Here is a 20688-nt window from a genome sequence, read left to right as displayed (position 1 = left end):
TGCCAAAAATCGAACTCTTTTCAAGAAGTTGGTTGGCAAAGATACTCGAGCGATCTCGGGGATCCTGAATGGCACTCACAACCAACAGGCAAGCCTACAATCATACTGTGTATCAGAGACCAAGTGGTGCGAGTACTATTACAATGAATTACATTCTGAGGGCATGATTCCACCACAGGCACTAGACCACACCACAAAGCCGAGATATGGAAGTACGATTTTGACACTACAGACATCACTATGGCAATTAACACACTTAAGAATTCTGGGGCATGCGGTCCGGAATGGGTGTTGAACCAATTTAATAAGGAGAATCCGGTTCTCTGGTCTGACATCCTGTGGCCACGTGTATGGACTGCCCAGAATCCTGGAGAACAGCAACTGTAGTTGCTATCTTTAAATGGAGTGAGAGATCGAATCCAGCCAACTACAGACCAATCAGTGATAGAGTCGGCTTCTAAAATCTTTGCCAAACTGGTGCTGAAGGACCTGTGTAAGTGGATAGAAATCTCAGTCATCTACAGACCAGGTTCAGGAAGGGCGTGGGCACCCTGATGAGCGCCATAGCCCTCTCGGTATGTACTTCAGACATTGGAGGACATTTTGGTAAAACACTGTGTGTAGCAGTGGTGGACTTGAGCCCCACCATTGACAATGTTAATACCCAAATATTATTGAGGAAATTTAGATGTTGGGGTATTGTGAGTGTCTATTAAGAATGATCCAACAGCTATACAGGGACAACTCAATAATAATCTGAGTAAATAGTCCGGGGGAGCTGTCCAATTCAATCCCAATCACTAAAGGGGTGAGACAGGGAGGTATAGTGTCCCCAACTATCTTCAATCTGTACTTAGCCGACCTATGGAAGGAAAGCCTGGAATGGGGTGGGTATGCGCCTAGATGGAAAGACCTACTGGTGAATATCATCGCTTACGCTGATGATCTGATCCTAATGGATTACACCCCTGCAGGTATTCAGAGGGTCCTTGATGGTGTCCATGCCTTTCTGGCGATAAACCATCTGAAAATCAACCCAGCTTAATCCTCAACTATGACGTTTACAACAAAAACTCAGGCAGTAGATATACATGGCAAGTAAATCAAACTGCAACAAAACAAGTTACCAGTATAAATTATCTAGGCTTCCCAATCTCTACAAAGGATCTCAAAACCCAAAACGGGAGGATGGAGGGGAAACCTAATGTATAGATTAGTCTGATGAAAGTACTAAATAGAAATCTCTGTGGATACTCTTTAGTGCCACTAATCGAGCTATACAAACTTAAGGTAATGACAACAATATTGTATGGATGTGAATTAATACTCTTTGCGATCGGTCCTTCATAGATCGCCTAGAAAGCTAAATATGGAAGACAGTGCTGAATCTACCAAAATCTACTCTGATCAGTGAAATTAGATTAGAACTGGGTTTGAAATCATGGTGGCCACAACACATTAAAAGATCTATGTCTCTACTAACCAAAATGAGGGAATGTGAAGAACAGTCACTGGCCTCCTAGGTAAAAGAATGTATGCAAACTGTCTCGGATCATAAATCTTTTCTGGCAAAATGTTATAGAAATTGCAAGACCTTAACTAACTGGAGAAGGAAGACAGCCCCTTCGTCATAAAAAACAAAATAAAGCAGTGGACAGAATGTCGGATTATGAGGATCTTGGCAGGCTGCAAATATATAAAATCAACACCTTTGTACACCGTCAAATGAGCTAAAATCCTATATACAAAAATGTCCCTCCAAGAAGCACAGGGATCTTTATTCAAGATTTCGTCTGAATACTCTCCCGAAGATGGAAGTTGCGGGGTCAAAACTTCAGATTTGTAGAGAAACGCGAGGCTGCTGTGCTTGTGGCCTAGCTCCGATTGAATCCCTGTTTCATGTGGTCTTGGAATGCTTGGCATGTCAAGGCAAAAATCACTGTCGCCTGTGAGACTTTACCCACTATCTCCTGGGTACTTTCAGATAACCTTTGGGTAAGGCTGATGATGACTCCGAATGAGTGTCTAATAAATTGCCCTCACAACCTTGCGGACACATATTTGAGGAACTAAAAAAACAAAATGCTGGGCGGAGAAGCAGATTGGAGAGCGATGTGGGAGGTTGAGGTGCCAGCCCACAAGCAGAACAGTCTTAATTTATGTTACAGCTTAGACTCGAATAGGAATACGGAATTTGTGTGGTAATGGATTTACTCCTATGACAGTTTAATGGATAACTCCAGTATATAACTGCGCTAGATTTGCAATATATCTAAGTTCTGTTGGTCTCATGATAATGTGTATTTGGTTTCATTTTATTGTAGTGTAAAAGTTTATTTTAAAAAAAGTTGAAATTGTTGGTGAAGGGCAGCTTTTTCATGCGTTAACCCTAGACAACAGGCCAAGTTGTACTCGTATTGCCAGTTTCTGTACAAAGCACCATTTCAAACAGTGTTTCTGAAAATATCCGGAGGGACGAGGGGTCCGTCTAAATTGTTTTGCAGGCGCTAATTTGTGAAAGATATTGGTGCTCCTCTACTGAAAATGAAGAATGAGGAGTAGGGGTGCACAAAACAGTTTCGTGAATCGTTTGAAATCTATACAATGTGTATTCCTTTTGGACATACGTGTCTAATGGATTCGATAAAAGTGTAATCAATATTTAAGGTGCAAGAGGGCTGACGTCACAAGGCCACTTGGGACAAAGTGATTGAACAGAACCAGAACTGTGTACTACTACCCAGTAAGACCTAATACACTCCTTCAGGAATCTAAGTCCCAAATTAATGATAGTAGATATTCATATATATTTTGGCCACAAAGGCGAGCATGTAAATATACATCATTTGAACTTTTGTTAATTTCAACCAGTGTGTTTTCCAATATGTGGCATTTAAAGAGCTAAATCCTACAACACTGTAGAACACATACATAAGTCAGAAATCAAAGCATTTTAATTTGTAAAGACCAAGCAAAACAATGGTTAATCTCCAACATAATTCATGTTCATAAACTGATATTTTTTGTCAGTATCTTGTACAGCAGAGAAGTTGCAAACACAAACAATTCCTAATGGTCAATTAAATTGTGTCAGCAAGCTTCCACATCGTCAATCTCATGGGGTAATATTTGTCTCCATAAAAGCCCCTTCTGGGTTTTTAGCACCACAACAGACGGACCTATAATTATTTAGAACATCGGTGGCCTCTCAGGAGCTACCGCCACCCTCCCCTCGACACCAAAAGCTGCCTCCGCGACTGTGCACAAGAGACGGGTAGAATTAGAACATTAAATGCAATCGTTTTCTTTGGGTTGTGGTAGTCCAGTACTGAAACCTTCGATAGCTGGTGCAATACTTCCTGCTTTTAAGAGCGTTTATTTCACTCAAAGCACTTCCCTATCGTGTACCCACTGTGTAGCTGTACAGTGTTGCTTGTTGTGGGCGCTGCCGTGGAGGTATTCAGAATAAGTCACTGTCGCAATAGTACCAACCACTTGCAGAAACAAGAATTGAGAGGAAACATTAAAGTGTTATTTTATCCGCGTTCAAAGGGCAGGTTTCAACATGTTCAAACAGCATAAGGTTTTACAAAGGTCTTTGCAAAAGAGTCGCTCCTTTCAACACCAGATGACAGCCTGTGTGAAGTAACAAGTTGGCTGAACTCGGGCTGGGTTTGCAAAAGATTCAGTTAATAATTGGACAATGTGTGCTTCCCCATTTCGCTTGCAGCAGGATGCCCCCAAATGGACATGTGTCTGAAATTCCCTTCTACTCGACAGCGATGGAATGAATCGGCTCACATACATCAACATATTCAAACGGCAAACGTTTCCTCAAACATAGCAAACCAGCATTGGCAATGCCAACAGTTTGGGCTTTTGAATAGGCATGAGAAAGGCACTTGCCAGGCACTGCCATAGTGGTATTAACTGGATGTTGGTGGTTGCAGGTGCAAACTGGTGCGAGTACGTACATGGGCATCTCATAGCAACGCCTGGCAAATGGTGAATACTTCTACACAAGCCAAAACTATCAACTTTGATCGTTTTTAACTCATTTTCATGACACCAGAAGCGCGTTTACAGCTCGAATTAAGTCATCAACTCTTAGAAGACTGCTTTGAAAGAGCACTGGCAGGCACTTTGTGTGTGAAGTTTGATGGTAAGGCTTGAATAAAGTGAACTAGAGTTGCCAAGAGGAGGCGTTTCGATTGGCGAGGGGCAGGAGTAATGGACATATGGATTGGCAGGGCCATGGGCTGTGAATATGTAGGTAAATGACTTAAACACCTACAAGCTTAATGTCGCCCTTCAAATGACTTCTCGCCTCTGTACTTAATGAAATAGTTTTGGCTTATAGGTGGCGCTAAAGAGCCACCCAATAGACCAAACTGCAAAGGGAAATCACAGCATGAGATCTTTAGTCGATTAGATCTCCATTAGCCAGACTCCTGTTTTTGTGCTAGCTTTCAAGGAAAGCAGCTGTTCCTTCCTCAGGCAGTTCTAGTGCAACAGAAACAGAACCTTCATGTATAGGAAACTATCTCCCCCCACCCACTCAGCCAACAAGTGGTTCTTCTCGTCTGAATAACATGGAACTCCAACCACTATACGAGGACGATAGACTTCCCTGTATCTGGACCCCCATTATGTTGGTATACATGTTCGGTGCCTTAAGTGGTATGAGAAACTGAGGGGGTGGGTCCAGCAAGTCATTAAACAATATTTCGGGCTAGGACCCTGGAAGTATAACTAACCTTTTTCTTTCTAAAGTGCGGCCTACGCAACTAAAGAAGATTTATTAAACTATACCTTGCCGGAAAGGGAGTCCATCCATTCTAAAGGGTATTAAAGAGAATAGCAGTAGTCCAACAAAGTTAAAAATATTAAAAGAAAGAATTCAATCCAAAAATGGATCAATGGATGTTGCAGTATGTACAATAAGATAGCGCAGGGTGTTGGAGTGCTTGCTGCAGAGAGACTTTGCATGTCAGACATTCCCATCCCAGCATGTCAGCATCTGGTTCTCGCACACCAAGCTATGGTGTCTGCAACATGTACCATGTGGCGCGGGCTGATTGCACCCTGAGGTGGAGACCTTGAGCGACAATGCTCATGGAAAAGTTGTCTTCAGCCTGCAGCTCACTCTCTTAATTCAGTCCTCCAGCTAGAGGTCCCCGCTAAACCTGCAGACTTCCCTTCATCCCCTTAGCCAGGGGCACGTTCCACTCGGGTTGGAGTTCTATGGTGGATCCCCCGGCCTAGAATCTTCTGTCCCCAGGAGGTATGTTCGAGTCATATGTGGCCAGGCATTGCATCACCCTCTAAGGGTGCAGGATAGAGAGGCTGACAAGGGGGTGGCATGTTCTCAACAAATCTTTGCGATTTAAAGAGTAAAACCTATCTAGCCTCATCACTACCAGAATTTTCCTGCCTCACCCAAAACTAAGGAGTGTCAGAATGTCCGTCCTCGTCCTGTGTCAGTACCTCTCTCTATACCTTACACTCTACAACTAAGGATATCTAATAACACAAAAAGTTCTGATACTAGGAGAATGACTTCTCCGGGTAAAGGCCGACAGTTCTTCACAAAAGTTAGCTAGCCAGGTGGAATGACTTCTCCCCCCGTGCCCTCCCCACCCCGACGTCAAGCTCTTGATTCACAAAGGTTCTCAAAAGCCTGGGGTAGGGGGATGACTCCCTTACCCTGGGTTAGGAAAGATTTCCCTTGGGTGCAATTTTCCCCTCAATTTGTGAAGCCCCCAAATGTTTTGCTTTTGTTTGGAGTACCAAACCTAACTTTTTCCAGTGGAGTACAGCCTTTAGCTTTGTTATGGGGAAACTGACACATCCTTCAGGCTGTCAGTACTGGGAAACTAGGTTTCCCTTAGTCTTTGACTTTATTGTCATTTCTTGGTAACTTTTTATCTATGTGCAAAAGTACCACACATAGGGGTCCTTTTGTTTTATGGCCCTAGCCACCCTCTAAGGATTTTTGTGTGTACCCCGCAGGTCGAGAGACCTGGGTATTCCTTATTTGTGCATGCAGCCTCCCGAGAAAACAGTATCTTTCGCGGGCTCCTGCAAGTCATGTGTGCTAGTGCCCAGGAAGATGGTTGGGACTGTCTGGTCCCAATCCACACTACAGGTGCCAGTAGGTCTGGTAGCCGTGAAAGACTGGAACCACCATGGGCCACGGTTTGCCCACATCTGGCGTGCATACAAGAGAGCAGATCTTCATTTGGCTATGTAAGATTTGACCATGAACTGAATCTTGGATAAGAGAAGGGGGTCTGCATCCATACTAGGTCGATCTACTGGAGTTCACACTGGACTGCATAAGGAGCCAAGTATCCTTAACAAGAAAGCAGACTCAGGGAACCACCAATAACATGCTTGGTTTGGCACCATGACCCCGCTGTTGTCCCGTCAGACCCCCGTTTCTTGATTGAACCAAGAAGGCCTGCAAGAGCGATTCGACACCTTTGGAGTAGTGGGAACCACTCTCGGATTTTCCTACTTGCCCTCGAAAAGAGCCTCTTCAGAAGTGTTCCTGGGCCATCCAGTGAACTGACCAGCTTGAAACCAGGATATCGCAGAAGAATGCCGCCGTCCCCAGTTGAAACTCACTAGCTTGTGGTCCTGGGCCCTCTCCCACCAAAACTCGTTGTCCTAGCTCCTCTGGGTCGTGATTTATGAGAGTGCGCCACACCGCGAGCACTTGCGGTTCCTGCGTCACCCCGCTGTGGTGAATATCGCTGAAAGTGCCTGCAGTTCTTGTCCACAGTGTCCCGAGACATGTTGCACCGGAACTACCCTTCTTCCTCGTTTGACAGCTGAGTAAAGGCTACTGTCCTGCCATGACCGATCGTCCCATCCTACAGCCGCTGAGTCGGAGCATCCTGAGACTGCAGGGTTAACACCTACAAGCGAAGTGGGCTAGACTGCCAAAGTTTGGTCCGGACTGTGTCAAGGGTCGGTGAGTACTTTCCCAACTTACTGGTGGCCCCCTCGGCACATCCAGCCCTTTTTACGCACGACTGTCCCTCAAAAGACACTCATCTTGGCTAGGATAACCTGCACTCCCCAGCTATTCCAAAACTCCAAAAGTTGCTCTATCTGCAAGGGTACACCCTCTTCTAGGAATAGGAACTTCTTCATCACCTCAAGCCCCTTCCTGAGCAGCTACAGCCTGCTGAAGAGAATCCACTTTTTCGTTAACGCACGACTGCGCATTGTTAACAAACAGCTGTACTTTGAGCGCTAGTCTCCTCAATCCGTAGGGCTGGACTGCATAAGATGGGGATTGTTGATGAAGGACTACCTAAACTGATATCTGTGTTGAGTTAACCCCTTTCTGTTACATGTTGTGGTTATTCTCCCCCACCAACCCCCTCCCAACATCAGCCTTAGGCTAATCACATTATTGTATATATGTTAGATGATGAAATGACGTGAGTGGTAATTTTTTTTTTTTTTTTAATAACTGGTTTACTGGCGTTTGTTATAAAGGCCTATGATAAATGCATTGTTTAAATACATCTGTCTAAGGGTAATCTGTGGAGTTTCTGTGTGTGCTCATTGTGGGCTTCAGATCACTCGCAGCCCTCCTGAAACTTGGTATTGACCGCCTGCCAAGCTACCGTAGATTGGTCTGGTTCGTCCAGAAGGTTCCCCTGTTCCACTAAACTAGGGTGGCCTCCTAAACTTCTGTCCACCAGGTCAGAGTTTAGAAATCCATTTTAACACCCTGACATAGATCTTGTAGGCCACAAAGTTTATCTACACAAAGTCAAAAGTTCTTGATCCAGGTGAATGACTCTTCTCCTCGATTGGATATTGGTTCCCACTTTCTCTCAGAAGGCCATGGGAATGGCTTTGTTCCCCAGACGGCGTCCTGTTTAACTGGTGTATTACACAGTCACTTAGGTTTGCCACCCTTCCCAAAAATGGGCATCCCTACACACTTTGTTCTTTCCTCGTTGGGGTCCCAGACTCTTGTTACACTTCCTTTGTTGTGGTCCCAGACCCTTTTGCTGGCAGTGGGCTTTGCCTCTCCACTTAGAGGAAGATTACCTCTTTGACTCAATATGTTAATGTTGGAGTCTTCAAACCTTCTTTGATGGTCAGTGGTCTCAATGTTATCACTGACACGAAGAAGATTAATCGAATATACAGTCTACCCAATTCACTTCCTTCAATGCTGGGGTCTTCAACACTTCTCTTGTGGTCAGTAATAATAACTGTGCCAGCCCTCAAGCCATCATCAAGAACAGAACATGCCCAAAAATAAGATGTGTCGGTAAATGATGGGAGCAAGCAGCTTACAAAAGACCTGGGGTGAGCTGCCTGTTGTACCCCGCTCTTTTGAGCCTAGACATGCAGACTCTCATATTCCACCACCCCCATCCGACTTCCTTACCAAGAGAATGCAATATACTGTTCAGGAGAAATCAATCTCACTCACTGTAGACACCAAGTTCAGATCGTCAGACGTCAACAAGAAATATACCCACCTCGTCTGTCACAGCAATGGGAGAAACTATGGAAAGTCCTGGTGTAAAAACCATTGGGGGGGCCTGATGCTTTCACTCAGCCTCCTGAAGCCTGAACACTATTCAGTCTTCTCCTGTGTTGCCTCTATATCTTAACACAGGTGATGTGTTGAGGGGTGGGAAAGGCATGGGGGCACACCCGCACATATATGCACAAAATGGAATTCAAGGGCGGCATTTACCAACAACTCGTTGCACTCTGCCCGAGACGGTGGGCAATACTCGGGTCAGGAATGGGCAAAACTGGCAATGCTTCTTCTATGGACACTGGGCAAAGATCAAGCCTGCAAGGCCGGATCAGGATTGACACAAATAGTCTTATAAATCCTTCCAACAGCAGAAATGGCTGGTACAAAAGCTGTTAGACATACCAAATACACTGCCCCCCTACTGGTCGCCTTCATTTTTCCCCAATACGTCACCCTTTTGCCACATGCTAGCACCTACATTAGGTGGGGCTCTGCCCATCTACCCAGTGCGTGCCCCCCACTGTGTGTCCCCCCCTTCACCTGGGAATAATGGCTCGGATGATGGTTCTATCGAAGAAGCATCGACCAGCAGCACGGCTTCCATCAGAAGGCCTGCAAGTCGATAGGTTGCAAGGGAAACTTGGGAAGACCAGCCTTAAGCCAAAAACTGGACCAGAGGTGGGGGTGGGACAAGAGATTACCTGAGTTTGCCCCTCTTCAGAAGGTCTTCAATAAAACTACAACACTTTGGCCTGAAAATTTGGACCAGTTAGCGACATTTTGCTTGAAGAGATTTCACTGCATACCCAAAAAGTTGTTGTCTATGCAGTCAGTTTGCTCTTGCCTCAACTTTTTCTGAATCCAGGTCGAGTGAAAAAGTAGGTTGATGAATTATTGGAATTGGCAACAATCTCCAGGAGCACTGAGTCTCCTCATCGCTTCAAGTTGGGCATACAAGAAGTCCACAAAAGCAAGTGATTCCTCTCCGCGAGTCACAGATTCTAACCAGCAGAGGCTATGCAAAAAACAATAGGGCTGAACCATCAATCAACGGAAGGGAGGCTTAAAGACCAATACAACATATTGGTGCGTACTGGGACCGACTGCAGGAATGCATCCATGAGAAAGGAAAGCAGTTGATCGAAACTCAATTTAGGCATTTTAGGAGACCCACACAAAGAAATGCATTAGGCAGTCATGTCTAGCGACTAATGTTTGACAAAACACCCACACTTTGGGGGGGGGGGGAGAAGGGGGATGTGGAATGTCTTGCCACAGATTTGAAGAATTTTGTGGAATGTTTTTTGGTCGACACTAATTTGCCACATCTGGGAGTAGGTCATTCTCGGACTCGCCCAGAGCAGACTACATTTTGCATCTGAATTACAATAAAGGGAGCGACAGAGTCCCATTATACACTTCTTTTGACATTCAGTGCTTATGAGAAGTATGTGTTGGTATAACTATGCCTGCAGGGCCAAACCCGCTCTATAGGCTTCCTGACAAAAGGCCACAAACCGCCAAATGAAGATGAGATCTTAAATGCAGGAATAATTCTCCTAATTTGCTATGGGTAGAGATGCCCGTCATAAAGATAAGTATTTGAAATTAAACACATGCCACAATACTCTGTTCACCTATACAGGCTGAAGCAGAAGCTCTTGCTCAAAAGAACGGTCCTTTTTTAGTTAAAAAAAAAAAAAACTTACTGTTTGGGTCATTTGTTCTGTGAGGAGTAGGGAGGTTGCCCTCTTCCATTAAAGGCTTTTCATGCCAAAAAGGGGTGGAAAGCTCATGTTGCAGTTACCGATGGCACATCCCAGGAGCAGACTTCCCTCGCATTGTTTGTGGTCAAACTTGCAGTTGGAAACCAGGCAAACCATATGCAAATTAGTCTAAAAAGACAGGCCCAGCCCAATCAGATAAGACAGGTCTTCTGTAGGTGGGACAGAGCAAGTCAATATGTGTTGCTGCCTTCTTTGGGTTTATCTCAATTAGGTGTTGCTTTTGATTAGTGTATGGCACAAGTTTCCTTTTGGAGCATAGTTTTATGGCCAGGGATCAACAGAAGACTTGACCCCTTATACGTCGAGGTCTATGAAATCCACATTTGAGTCCTTCCAAACCTTCTTAAAACCATGATCTTCAATTAGCCAAGGGCTGCTTCATTGGTGGTAAACAGTCACTCAGTATCTGGAATTAATAGTCTCCCACAATTCCTTTTTTGGTCTAGGTTGTTGCTCAAGCCATCAGGCCTGCCGTTAGCCAATCCACACCTTCTACCAGGCACCCTCAGGGTCTTCCAGCGGTGAGTTTAGTGATGGGCACTGCGTTGCTGGTTAGACCCCAAGGGACATCCATCCTTCCAATTGCCTCAGGGCTGGCCTCCCCAACCAGCCCATGTTAGGTTTTTGGCCTCTTTTTCCAACTCCAGAGCCACTTTAATACTGGGTTTTAAGGGTGTGCCACTTGTCCCTACTTTAACTGCCGCATCCTCAACTTTCACATCCTCCTCTCCTCCTACTCTCCTTGCTCTCCTCCTTTTCACCACCTCCTGCCCCCTGATGTTACTACTACTTTTTTTTATTGTAATTTTTAGTTTGAATCAAACTTTTATCACAACACATTTCTTATCATAACCTTTAAGAAAACAACCATCCTCCATCACAATTCACAAACCCAGACTTAGGTTTCAATGTCCAAGCAGGCTTCCAGAAAGTTTATTACTGAGCACGTCAGATGAACCAGATGAACTGAACTTCCACCTAAGATTCTTACTGCTCCTCTCTGCCTTCTGCTTTGGTCTTTCTCCTCTCCGGCTCCTCTCCAATCTCACCTCTCCTCCTTTTTGCTCGCTCTTCTCGCTCACTCTCCTCCTCGCTGCAGTACGTATACTAAAATGCACTTGCACACGCCGACTCCCACACCACTGTGCATACGCAGCATTCTTCTTTTATGGGTCAACGAGGTCTGGCTTTCTAATTGTTTGACTGGTATCAGATGTGTGAGGGGGGTTGACCGTATGCTGCGATTTGGTCTGGCCTACGCAAACTAATCATTCACCCAGTTATGCGTTGGCTAATGGACTGCCCCACGGCTAAATTAGCTCAGGTTACATGCGTCTGCCAGCATAAAATGATTATGTAACCGCACGCTTCTGCAGCTTTCCCCAGAAGGCCCCACACCTCCTCTCCTAAATATCTGTACACCATCATTTATAGCTTAATTCTGACACCAACAGGACCCAGCAAGCTGGCACAAGTAGAGCCTGTCTTTTGAAACCCAAAACAGCACCTAATCGCTCTGAAAACCAGGTTTCTTCCAGGGCACCATTTGCCTCAAGGATGCTCATGGGTGGGTCCATGAGAAGCTTGCTTTTCAATCCAGTCCTCCGTTCCCACCCCTACACCTATGCTTACCATGCATCCATAAAGTTCCCATGTTAGGAGTGATCCTACTCTATGCTAGTGACATAGTGGGGCGGGAGGGCCCGTGGGGGGACCCCAAAGGTGGTCCCACGTATACCACCTCACAGGGCATACATCGAGCAGCAGTTGGTGTTCCTAAGCCACCAGGATCAACTCCAGGCTCCAACAAGTAATGCTGTCATAGTGGTTAGAATGATTTGGAAATGGATGGCCTCCTCTTATGCATACATATCAAGAGTGCAAAAAAGGTGGCTGAAAATCTACTGAGTAGTAGATTTAGTATTCGGCCTAATAGGTTGTCAAGTATTCAGCTGCAATCAAATATGGAGCCCAATTTGAACACAAAAAAAATAAAATATATAAAGCACTGTAGGGACTAGATCAAGAAAAAGATATTGCATATGTAAAGCCAGTGCTACTCGAAGCGGAAGGTTTCACAAGTGCCAGGTTGCAATGAACAAAATGGACTTAACCAATTGCCCACATTGCAATCTATTCCAAGTTGCATGGTAGATTTAGTTGGAAAGGGGACTTTCCTCCTTCTAGCAACTCCCATGGAAGTGGATTAAGGGTTTCGGGTGGTTCACGCAGGCCCAATGCATTGAATGGTAATCATCCATGTAGGGCAAAGTGAAGTGGCCTACTCGGGATTGCTCTTACTGTGCAGCATCCGGCGGGGAAGCCTGAACCCCGAAACAGAGTTGAGGGCTGCCATCCTGTTAAGTCTTCAAATGTTCACACTATGCACTGTGGTGTGCAATGTGGCAAAAGGGCACAAACTGCATCAATATTCCTGTGGCCCTTCCCATTGCGCATTGTACCAGCCCTCCAAAGTCACCCAAAAGAGACATAATAAATGTATTGAACTTGCCCAATCTAATACCAAGGAGCTCTTCAAAATCCTAAAGGAACTGGAATCCCCCTGCCCCTTCTCCAGGCACTTGCTCCAAAGACAGCACTTGGTGCACTAACATCCAAGAGGCTCTCCTGGGCAAAATTACCATGCTCCAAACTAAAATTAATGGAGAAAAAAAACTGCCTGCACTCATTTACATCACAGCTTGCTCCTCAGGTTAACCACAAACCTAACACTGCATCCTTGCAACCATTCTGCTTCTCACCTCTCTCCACCTCTGAAGTTGAACACATCATCAACGGCCTTAAGCCATCTAATAGTCAGGGAGACTCCTGCCCTGCCACTATTATCAAGGAGGCCTCACACAACCTGGCGCCTTTCATCACCACACTCAAACTCCTCCTTCAGAACGGGGATCGTCCCGGACAACCTCAAGGATGCCTGGTCATTCCTCTTCTGAAAAAAACAACCCTGGACGCTAACATTCCTACCAACTATAGGCCAATCACCACTGTGCCATTCCTCTTAAAAATTCTTTATTGTGCGGCATATCTGCAGATCGAAGATTATCTCGAAACTAACAACCTCCTGGGTCTAAGGCAATCGGGCTTCCGCCCTCGCCACGGCACAGAAACTGCGCTGCTAGACTTAAAAACGCAAATAGAAGACTTAAAAGACAAGGGAAAATTGGCGCTCTTACTCTTATTAGACCTTTCCGCAGCATTCGACCTAGTCAACCATCAAATCCTCTGTCACCACCTCAAAACTGCAGCCAACTTCTCTGAGAAAGCTACAGCCTGGATTACCTCCTTCCTGGACAACAGATCCATGAGGGTCTTACCCGCTACCGCCACTGCAGAACCTGCCCCTGTCACATGTGGAGTCCCGCAAGGATCATGTGTGTTCCGGACACTTTACAATGTCTTCACAAAACCCCTATTTGACATACTGGACCGCATGGGCGTCACTTACACTAACGACACCCAGATTCTTATTCCCATTACAGGCGATTACAAAACTGACTCCCTAGCTATCAACACCATTTATCAAGTCAACCAGGCCTGGATGGCACAGCATGAATTGTGCTTAAACGACGAGAAAACTGAGCTCCTCATCCTAGGTTCACCCCATAAACTCAGTAAACTTGACCCCTCATTCAAGTCCTTTTCCATAGATGGGGCCTGGTGCGCTATATAAATAAATAAAAATACAAAAAATACAAAATAAAGTGGCCAGGGACACTAAGACACTAGCCATGTACCTTGATTCCACCCTCTCCTTAACTAGACAAATCAATGCAGTCTCCTCAGCTGCATCTTACACATGCAAGCTCATCACAGCCTGCCGCCCCTTTCTGTCACCAGCCAACTGTACCACCCTTGCCAGGACCTTGGTCCTATCCAAAATTGACTACTGCAATGTCCTCTATTTAGGTACCAACCAATGCAATATCAGAAAACTCCAAATTATCCAAAATAATGCTATTAGAGCGGCCCTTAACATCCCTAGCACCTCACACATCTCAGAACACAGACGTAACCTCCGTTGGCCTTCAGTTACCTAAAGAATCTCCTTTAAAGCTCTGACACAAAAGTATCGGGAACCAATCCCCCAGCTAGCTTTCCAACAGGTTCGCAACTCATTCAGGTTGAGACACCTCAGAAGCACACACGCCAATTGCTTTGTTATCCCACGCTTCAACCTCCAAAAATCTGGTGGTCGTAGTTTCCCAGTTCTCGCGGCTAAGCTGTGGAACACTCTACCCAACCCACTCAGAGCTGAACCTTCGTTCCCTGCCTTCAAGCGTAAGGCTAAGGTTTGGCTGTCCACCTTAGACTAGGCATGACCTTGTCTGGAACTTTCATCTCAGCATCTTAGGCTGCTTTTGCATTATATCTTGACCTTATATTTTGCTCAGACTGTATATCCTTACACCTCTGTTTATGTATCATGTATATTCTGTATATTTCAAGGTAAATTGTGTCTGTAACCATGTATATTTTGTATATTTTAGGGTAAATATTGTGCATGTATTTAACCTGCCTGTAACTAAATAATGCGCCTGGTTGCCCTTGGGCCTTGTGCGCTATACAAATAAACAAAATACAAATACTCTCTCCCTAATCTGAACTGCAACCCTCCTTACCCCCAACCCTTAGGCTTTCCCCAACACTCAGTGCTCCAAACCATCTTATTAGCTTGAAACATGATCTAAAACACCAACAACAAAAACCTCTATAGAAATTGATTTGTGACTCCAACACTAACTTTCACTAGTCTGCCACAAATACCATAGCACTTACTTTAACCCAAATGCTTTCTCCAACGATAGCCTTAACCTTACCCAGACTCCTATCTTAACCCCTAATCTACCGTAACCCCTAGGTTTATCCTAATCCCTATCCTACCTTAACATCACCATTCCTCCCCAACCTCCCTATCCCTTTATCTGTAATCCGAACCCTTACACCGTTACCGCTAGCCTTACCCTAGCACCAACGTAGAACCTTTCTCTATCCCCACCCCTAAACCAGGCAAGCACAAGCCCTTCACACCCTCCTTAACCCTAATGCATACCCTAACCGTACTATATTGTTGGCTACTTTTCATCTGCATTTTGCTTGGCTACTTTTACACGGAAAAGGTATTTTCACCACAACATTTACACTGGAGACCAAAACAAATGACTTATCGTACCTGCCATCCATCCCTGATCTTCTGGTTGAAAATGCCATATTCATATCTTATGCCATAGCCATATGCTGCAAGGCCCAGGGTTGCCATCGAATCCAGGAAGCATGCTGTCAAAGCAAGGACAGGAAAGGTTGCATTGAGTAAACTGCACAACTCTGAAGTCTGAATAAAGACTTGCACAAGAGCAAGGATCAGGCTTAAAAAAACAGGCAAGTCTGTGTCGGTGCAACATTTGAGCTTTCTTCAAGGGACAAAGGTGGACATTTGGAAGGCCTGCACATCTGCAAACCTTTGCTTTTGACTTGGTTGGTCAAGAAAGGCAGTCTAAAGTTGGGAGAGTGCTTTCACCTGGATAACTAGGCCAGCAATGCTCCAGGAACCAGTGATCTGAACTAGGCTCTTCGGTTGCGCTCAATATCCCTTACGTGCCTCTGTCGAAAAGAAAACCCTGATGCCAACACATCGATGACTAGCCTTCGACATTATAGATGGTCATTCCCATGATGCAGTGCAAACGGAAGGCCTTTCCCATTTTGGCCACAAGATTGTGAAACCGACTACCCCGTAGATAGATACCGAAATGGTGTGCTTTGAATACATTGAAGCTGTATGGGGTACGCAACTACAAACATTGCATTTTCTGAGAGGTGTGTGCACTACGTTACTTTTTAAAACTTCCCCATCTTTAAACGACATCTGAAAGCCTAAACAAAAATATGAATTCAAGGTACTTAACATGTCATAAAATGCCGTCATGTTATTTTTCTTATAAAAATATGAAAAATGCAATTAGATTAAATTTGTATATTTATGCTTGTACTCCAGTGCCCATTTTCTTTTTTATAATGCATAGTTTAAGGTTATATAAATGGCTCGCTTGTTTATGCAAGATCCTAGATTGCCCCAACATGGAGATTTCATGTCATTTCATCAGCATGACAAATCTGTTGTGTTATCCATATACATGTTTTCAGAAGATGGGATGTTAGTGCAACAACACAAATCTAGATCATAGAAGGGTTGTGGGTATCCGTACCCATCCTCTTCATGGACATCACGAAAAGGAGTTCTATGTATTTGAACTAATTTAATTTGCAATAATGTTCATGTTTAACAAAACCTTAAGTGTTCCATGTAAAGGACCTTTGACAAATTCTGGAACTGGTAATTATGCTGTAATTAAACATTTGCAGAAATGTTTGGGGGCTTATTTTAGATGTTGCTAATATGTCCCATTTTTACTTAATGTCATATGCAGTGGAGTCTGATTTTAGTGCGAAGTTCGCAAAGTTTGGCAGTCCTGCAGTTGAGTCTGCCTTCCAGTTCGTTTGTGGGAGGATCCACAAAAGCCCAGCAGACTTCCGCGGAGCGGAACGCGGAGCATGCGAAGTTCGCAATGTTTGGCAGTCCTTGCAGGCAATGCAGGGAGCAGGGCCGCCTCTCCCGGACGTCGGGTATGGTGAACCAGACCGGGATCCAGAACGGGTGGATCTACTGGAACCGTCGCCCACGCCAAGAGTTCTGCGGAGCAATTCCAAGTCAGCTCCTCCATTGGAACGGGAACAAAGATCTCCGGTGAAAAGAGGTAAGATCCTCGCGACAGCTATCTTGGACGCTAAGCCCATGGCAGCCACAGCGCCCGATACACCGCCCGGTCACAGTGTGGGGGATGGAGGGGGGGGGGGAAGTAATGCAAAGCAACGCCTGAGCAGAGATACGGCCGAGAATCCGGCGGAGATCGATATGGCCCCCTTTCAGGAGACTACAGACGCCCCCCGGCGCAACCGCTCAGATGAGGCGGACCTAACACAGGACCAGAGCACCGCTTGGGCGAGAGGTCTTCCAGCTCAGCCTGCCGGAGGGTGGACTGACCTGGACCTTCCCTGGTCCTGTGTACCAACAAGTGCAGGGGGATTACGGAGGCTTATAAAGATCTGAAGTACAGAGAAAATACTCATATGGAAAATCCACCAGTGAACACGATAGAGGAGCCGTTACTACTGATTTCGGCATCAGCCAAGAACGGGCAAACAAAAATGCCCACAACTTTGGAGAAAAAGGGGAACTTGTCCCAATTCAGCCAGACCCCAAGCATAGACACTAAAACTACAACAGTAGGCTCCGGACCAAACGGGCCGGGGCCGGACATGCTGGGGACGTCAGGGCTGACAGAAAAACCTCTGCCAATGATTAGGCCTTTACTCCACACAAATACGTCCTCATCAGAGATTGAGAAGTGGAAGCCAGATCGAAATGCCCTGCCAGGAGCAGCATGCCCCAGACAATCAAAAACAGATTTGTCGAAACCTGGCCGAACGAGGTCTGTCGAAAAAAGTCTGAGTTCAGACTCCAGTGATGTGTTTATAGAGAGCACTAATATGGAAATGAACCCAGAGCCGGGGGAATGGGTGGATTTAAGCCACCCGGCAAGCGAAACTAACAATGGCCCAAAAAAGATTAATAAGACAAGTACAATAAAACGACAATTTACCACGAAACAAAGGGGAAAACAAACAACTCAAAGGTGCCCTGCAAACCCAAATCGCCAAGATGAAGGAAAATCAAAGCAAAATGAGAACACCACAAGCAGTAAAGAAACAAAAAAACCAACGCGTGTGGTAGTCAAAAATGACGCAGGCACGGGCACAAGCCAGAAATCCATATTATCAAATGCTGTATTTAACTTCTTGAAGACCCACCAGAAAAAATGAAAATTAGAGCCAGAGGACGAAATATCTGCCGATATTTTGGAGGTCATTGAGGGATCGCTTCCGGCAATTAAAGCAAGAAAAACGGAAACAGACATCGAAGAAACAACAAGACACGAGGAGAGGGTGCCATCAACTGGGGACACGCGAGGGATAAGCCCGAGGAAAAACGAACCGCATGAGGTAAACCATGCTGAAGTATCCACGCAAAACCACTTAACCCTTAAAGAAAGTGACACTCCGAGTCAAAAACAGACCGAACAAAAAGCAGTTTCTATCGACCCGATAAACCAATCTAGAGATGTCAGAGAAAGCCACATCATTATGGGAGCTTCAAAGGAAATGGATGAGGACGCAAAGATCCCCCCAAAAATTAATGAAGCGTATGGTCAACCCCAGCAGAGATTAGAGGAGGCCGCCCCGTGCCTGAAATCCATCAACATTGATAACACCAATCCTACAGGGACGCTCCCCCAAACTGTAAGTCTGACGTTTAGGAGTGGAACAACGGGCGAAAGACGATCTCAGAGACTAAGTCTGGAGGCCTCTTTAAGGAATGAGGCAACAGTTGAAACCTGCTCGCAGCCACAGTCACAGCAAGAGGTGATCTCCCAACCTAAACCGGCAAAGACGTACAAAAAACAGCTCCACTCCCCACGCAAGATGCCCCGAACGGAACAGACGGAGCTACATGAGCCCAACGTCAGTGTAGGGCCCAATTTGAGACCTGAGAATCGGTGGGGAAGTGGAATAAACATGGAGTTAAGGAGATCACACAACCGTGACCTAGGTGCAAAGATGCAAATGAGTGACCAATCGTGGACAAAAGCCCACCTGCAGCCTACAGAAAGAGGTGAAAAGCAGAAAAAAAACAGTCAAAGAAGGAATAACATCAAACTCGAACCCTTTCAGAACCTCGCTCAATTGCTCTGAAACATCAGAAGTCATAAATGGACGATTGTTTGATGTAACCTCTACACAACAATTTAACACCTGCCCCAGTAGGGAACTTCGGAATACGCCGGGTAAGCACGCAGAAGATACAGTGAAATTGCATCGAACTATCCAAGACCATCACCAAACAAACAAAATATGACCACAATTATGGCAGCGCTTACAATTGCCCTTGCACCATTTTGTAAACTATATGAAACTATCGGAGACACACCAAAAGATAACACAACGATTCTAGGTAAGATCCTAACTAAGATGGATTTCTTAGAGGGATATATCACGGCCATAGAGGCAAAAACCAGTAAGCAGGAAACAAAATGGGCAGAAAAATGGGCCACCTTAGAGGCAGAAAGGAAAAGTTATAAGAGAAAAACAGAACTATGGACATAGCATCCCAGACAACTCCACAAAAGGAGAGGGGAGAGATGGAACCAATCTTTATTAAACAGAAAACGACAAACCCAAGTGAGCTGCCTGGGCAACAAAAGCAGAGTATCAATCTGGGAATACCAACCTCACCGGCAGTGATAAATCAAAAGAAAAAACTGGGGTTACTACTGCTAAGAGACACCAACAAAGGTGAAACAGATAACAGATAAAAAGAAAACAGATCCTCTACCTAAAAAAAGAAATTGAAATAATTAATCTAACACAAAGCCCTACAATACCAACCTGCACAAGCGAAGTCACAGCGAAAAGTCAGCAAAAGACAGAAAAATCGCCCAAAACAGCAGAGGAATTTATGAGAACAAGCCCACTGATGGATCTTTCAGTACACCTTGATACAGAAGCAAAAGAAGAGAACCCTAGGGTTCTAGAGGGACTGGCAGAGCAACAGCATGGCGATCTTGACAGTGGAAGGGAAATAAGAGGTAAAAATGTGTCAGGAAAAACAGCACCAGCACCTTTAGAAGAGAATGACTCGCGATCAACCTCACTGAAGCAACAAACACAGAGTCAGTAGGAAGATAATTTAAGGAGAAGAGATGAGCAGGAGACCAGGGCAAAGTCAGACAAACCACAGGCAGAGAAATTAAAGCTCTCACATAGATCTCACAAGGAGCTAAGAATTTTCAAATTAGAGCAAACGTTGTGTAAAACCAAATATATTGTGCTGAACAGCAAAACAGTACTTTACATACTAAGCAAAATCCACTGTCTGCAGCATTTAAAGTCGGAAGACTTCATACTAATAGAACCCTATAACAGGGACCAAAAGGCCAAAACGTACTTCCACATTAAAAATCAGGCAATAAAAGATATCCCGGAGGAAGCATACAAGGACTTACAACAAGCAGGATACACCCTGACAGAATTACATATACCCAAGACAGACCGAAAAGTGCAGTCCACAAAGAATACTGGCGACCATAAAGTGCATTACATATCCCAAACAAGAGATCTATACAACAGTAAAAGACAAGCACCGTTGTATCATACGAGATATGAAAGCAATCGCCACCATGAGTGGGGAAAAACGAGAACCAAGGAATGAGAGATACAGAAGGAGAGATCTTAAAGCCA

General features: G+C 45.0%; 1 protein-coding gene across 1 annotated transcript in view; it reads right to left on the bottom strand.

The window, feature by feature from the left end:
* Window positions 1–20688, bottom strand: part of PYGL (glycogen phosphorylase L) — a 270105-nt gene that overhangs the window by 137515 nt on the left and 111902 nt on the right. The window contains exon 5 of the mRNA XM_069638952.1: window positions 15506–15609. Coding sequence (XP_069495053.1) covers window positions 15506–15609 — 104 coding nt within the window. The remainder of the gene's footprint in view (window positions 1–15505; window positions 15610–20688) is intronic.

The sequence above is a fragment of the Ambystoma mexicanum genome, chromosome 14 (assembly GCF_040938575.1).
Source record: "Ambystoma mexicanum isolate Mex_15411 chromosome 14, UKY_AmexF1_1, whole genome shotgun sequence".
NCBI classification, from domain to species: domain Eukaryota; kingdom Metazoa; phylum Chordata; class Amphibia; order Caudata; family Ambystomatidae; genus Ambystoma; species Ambystoma mexicanum.
Note: the sequence above shows the minus strand (reverse complement) of the source record. Positions and strands in the feature narration are given on the sequence as shown.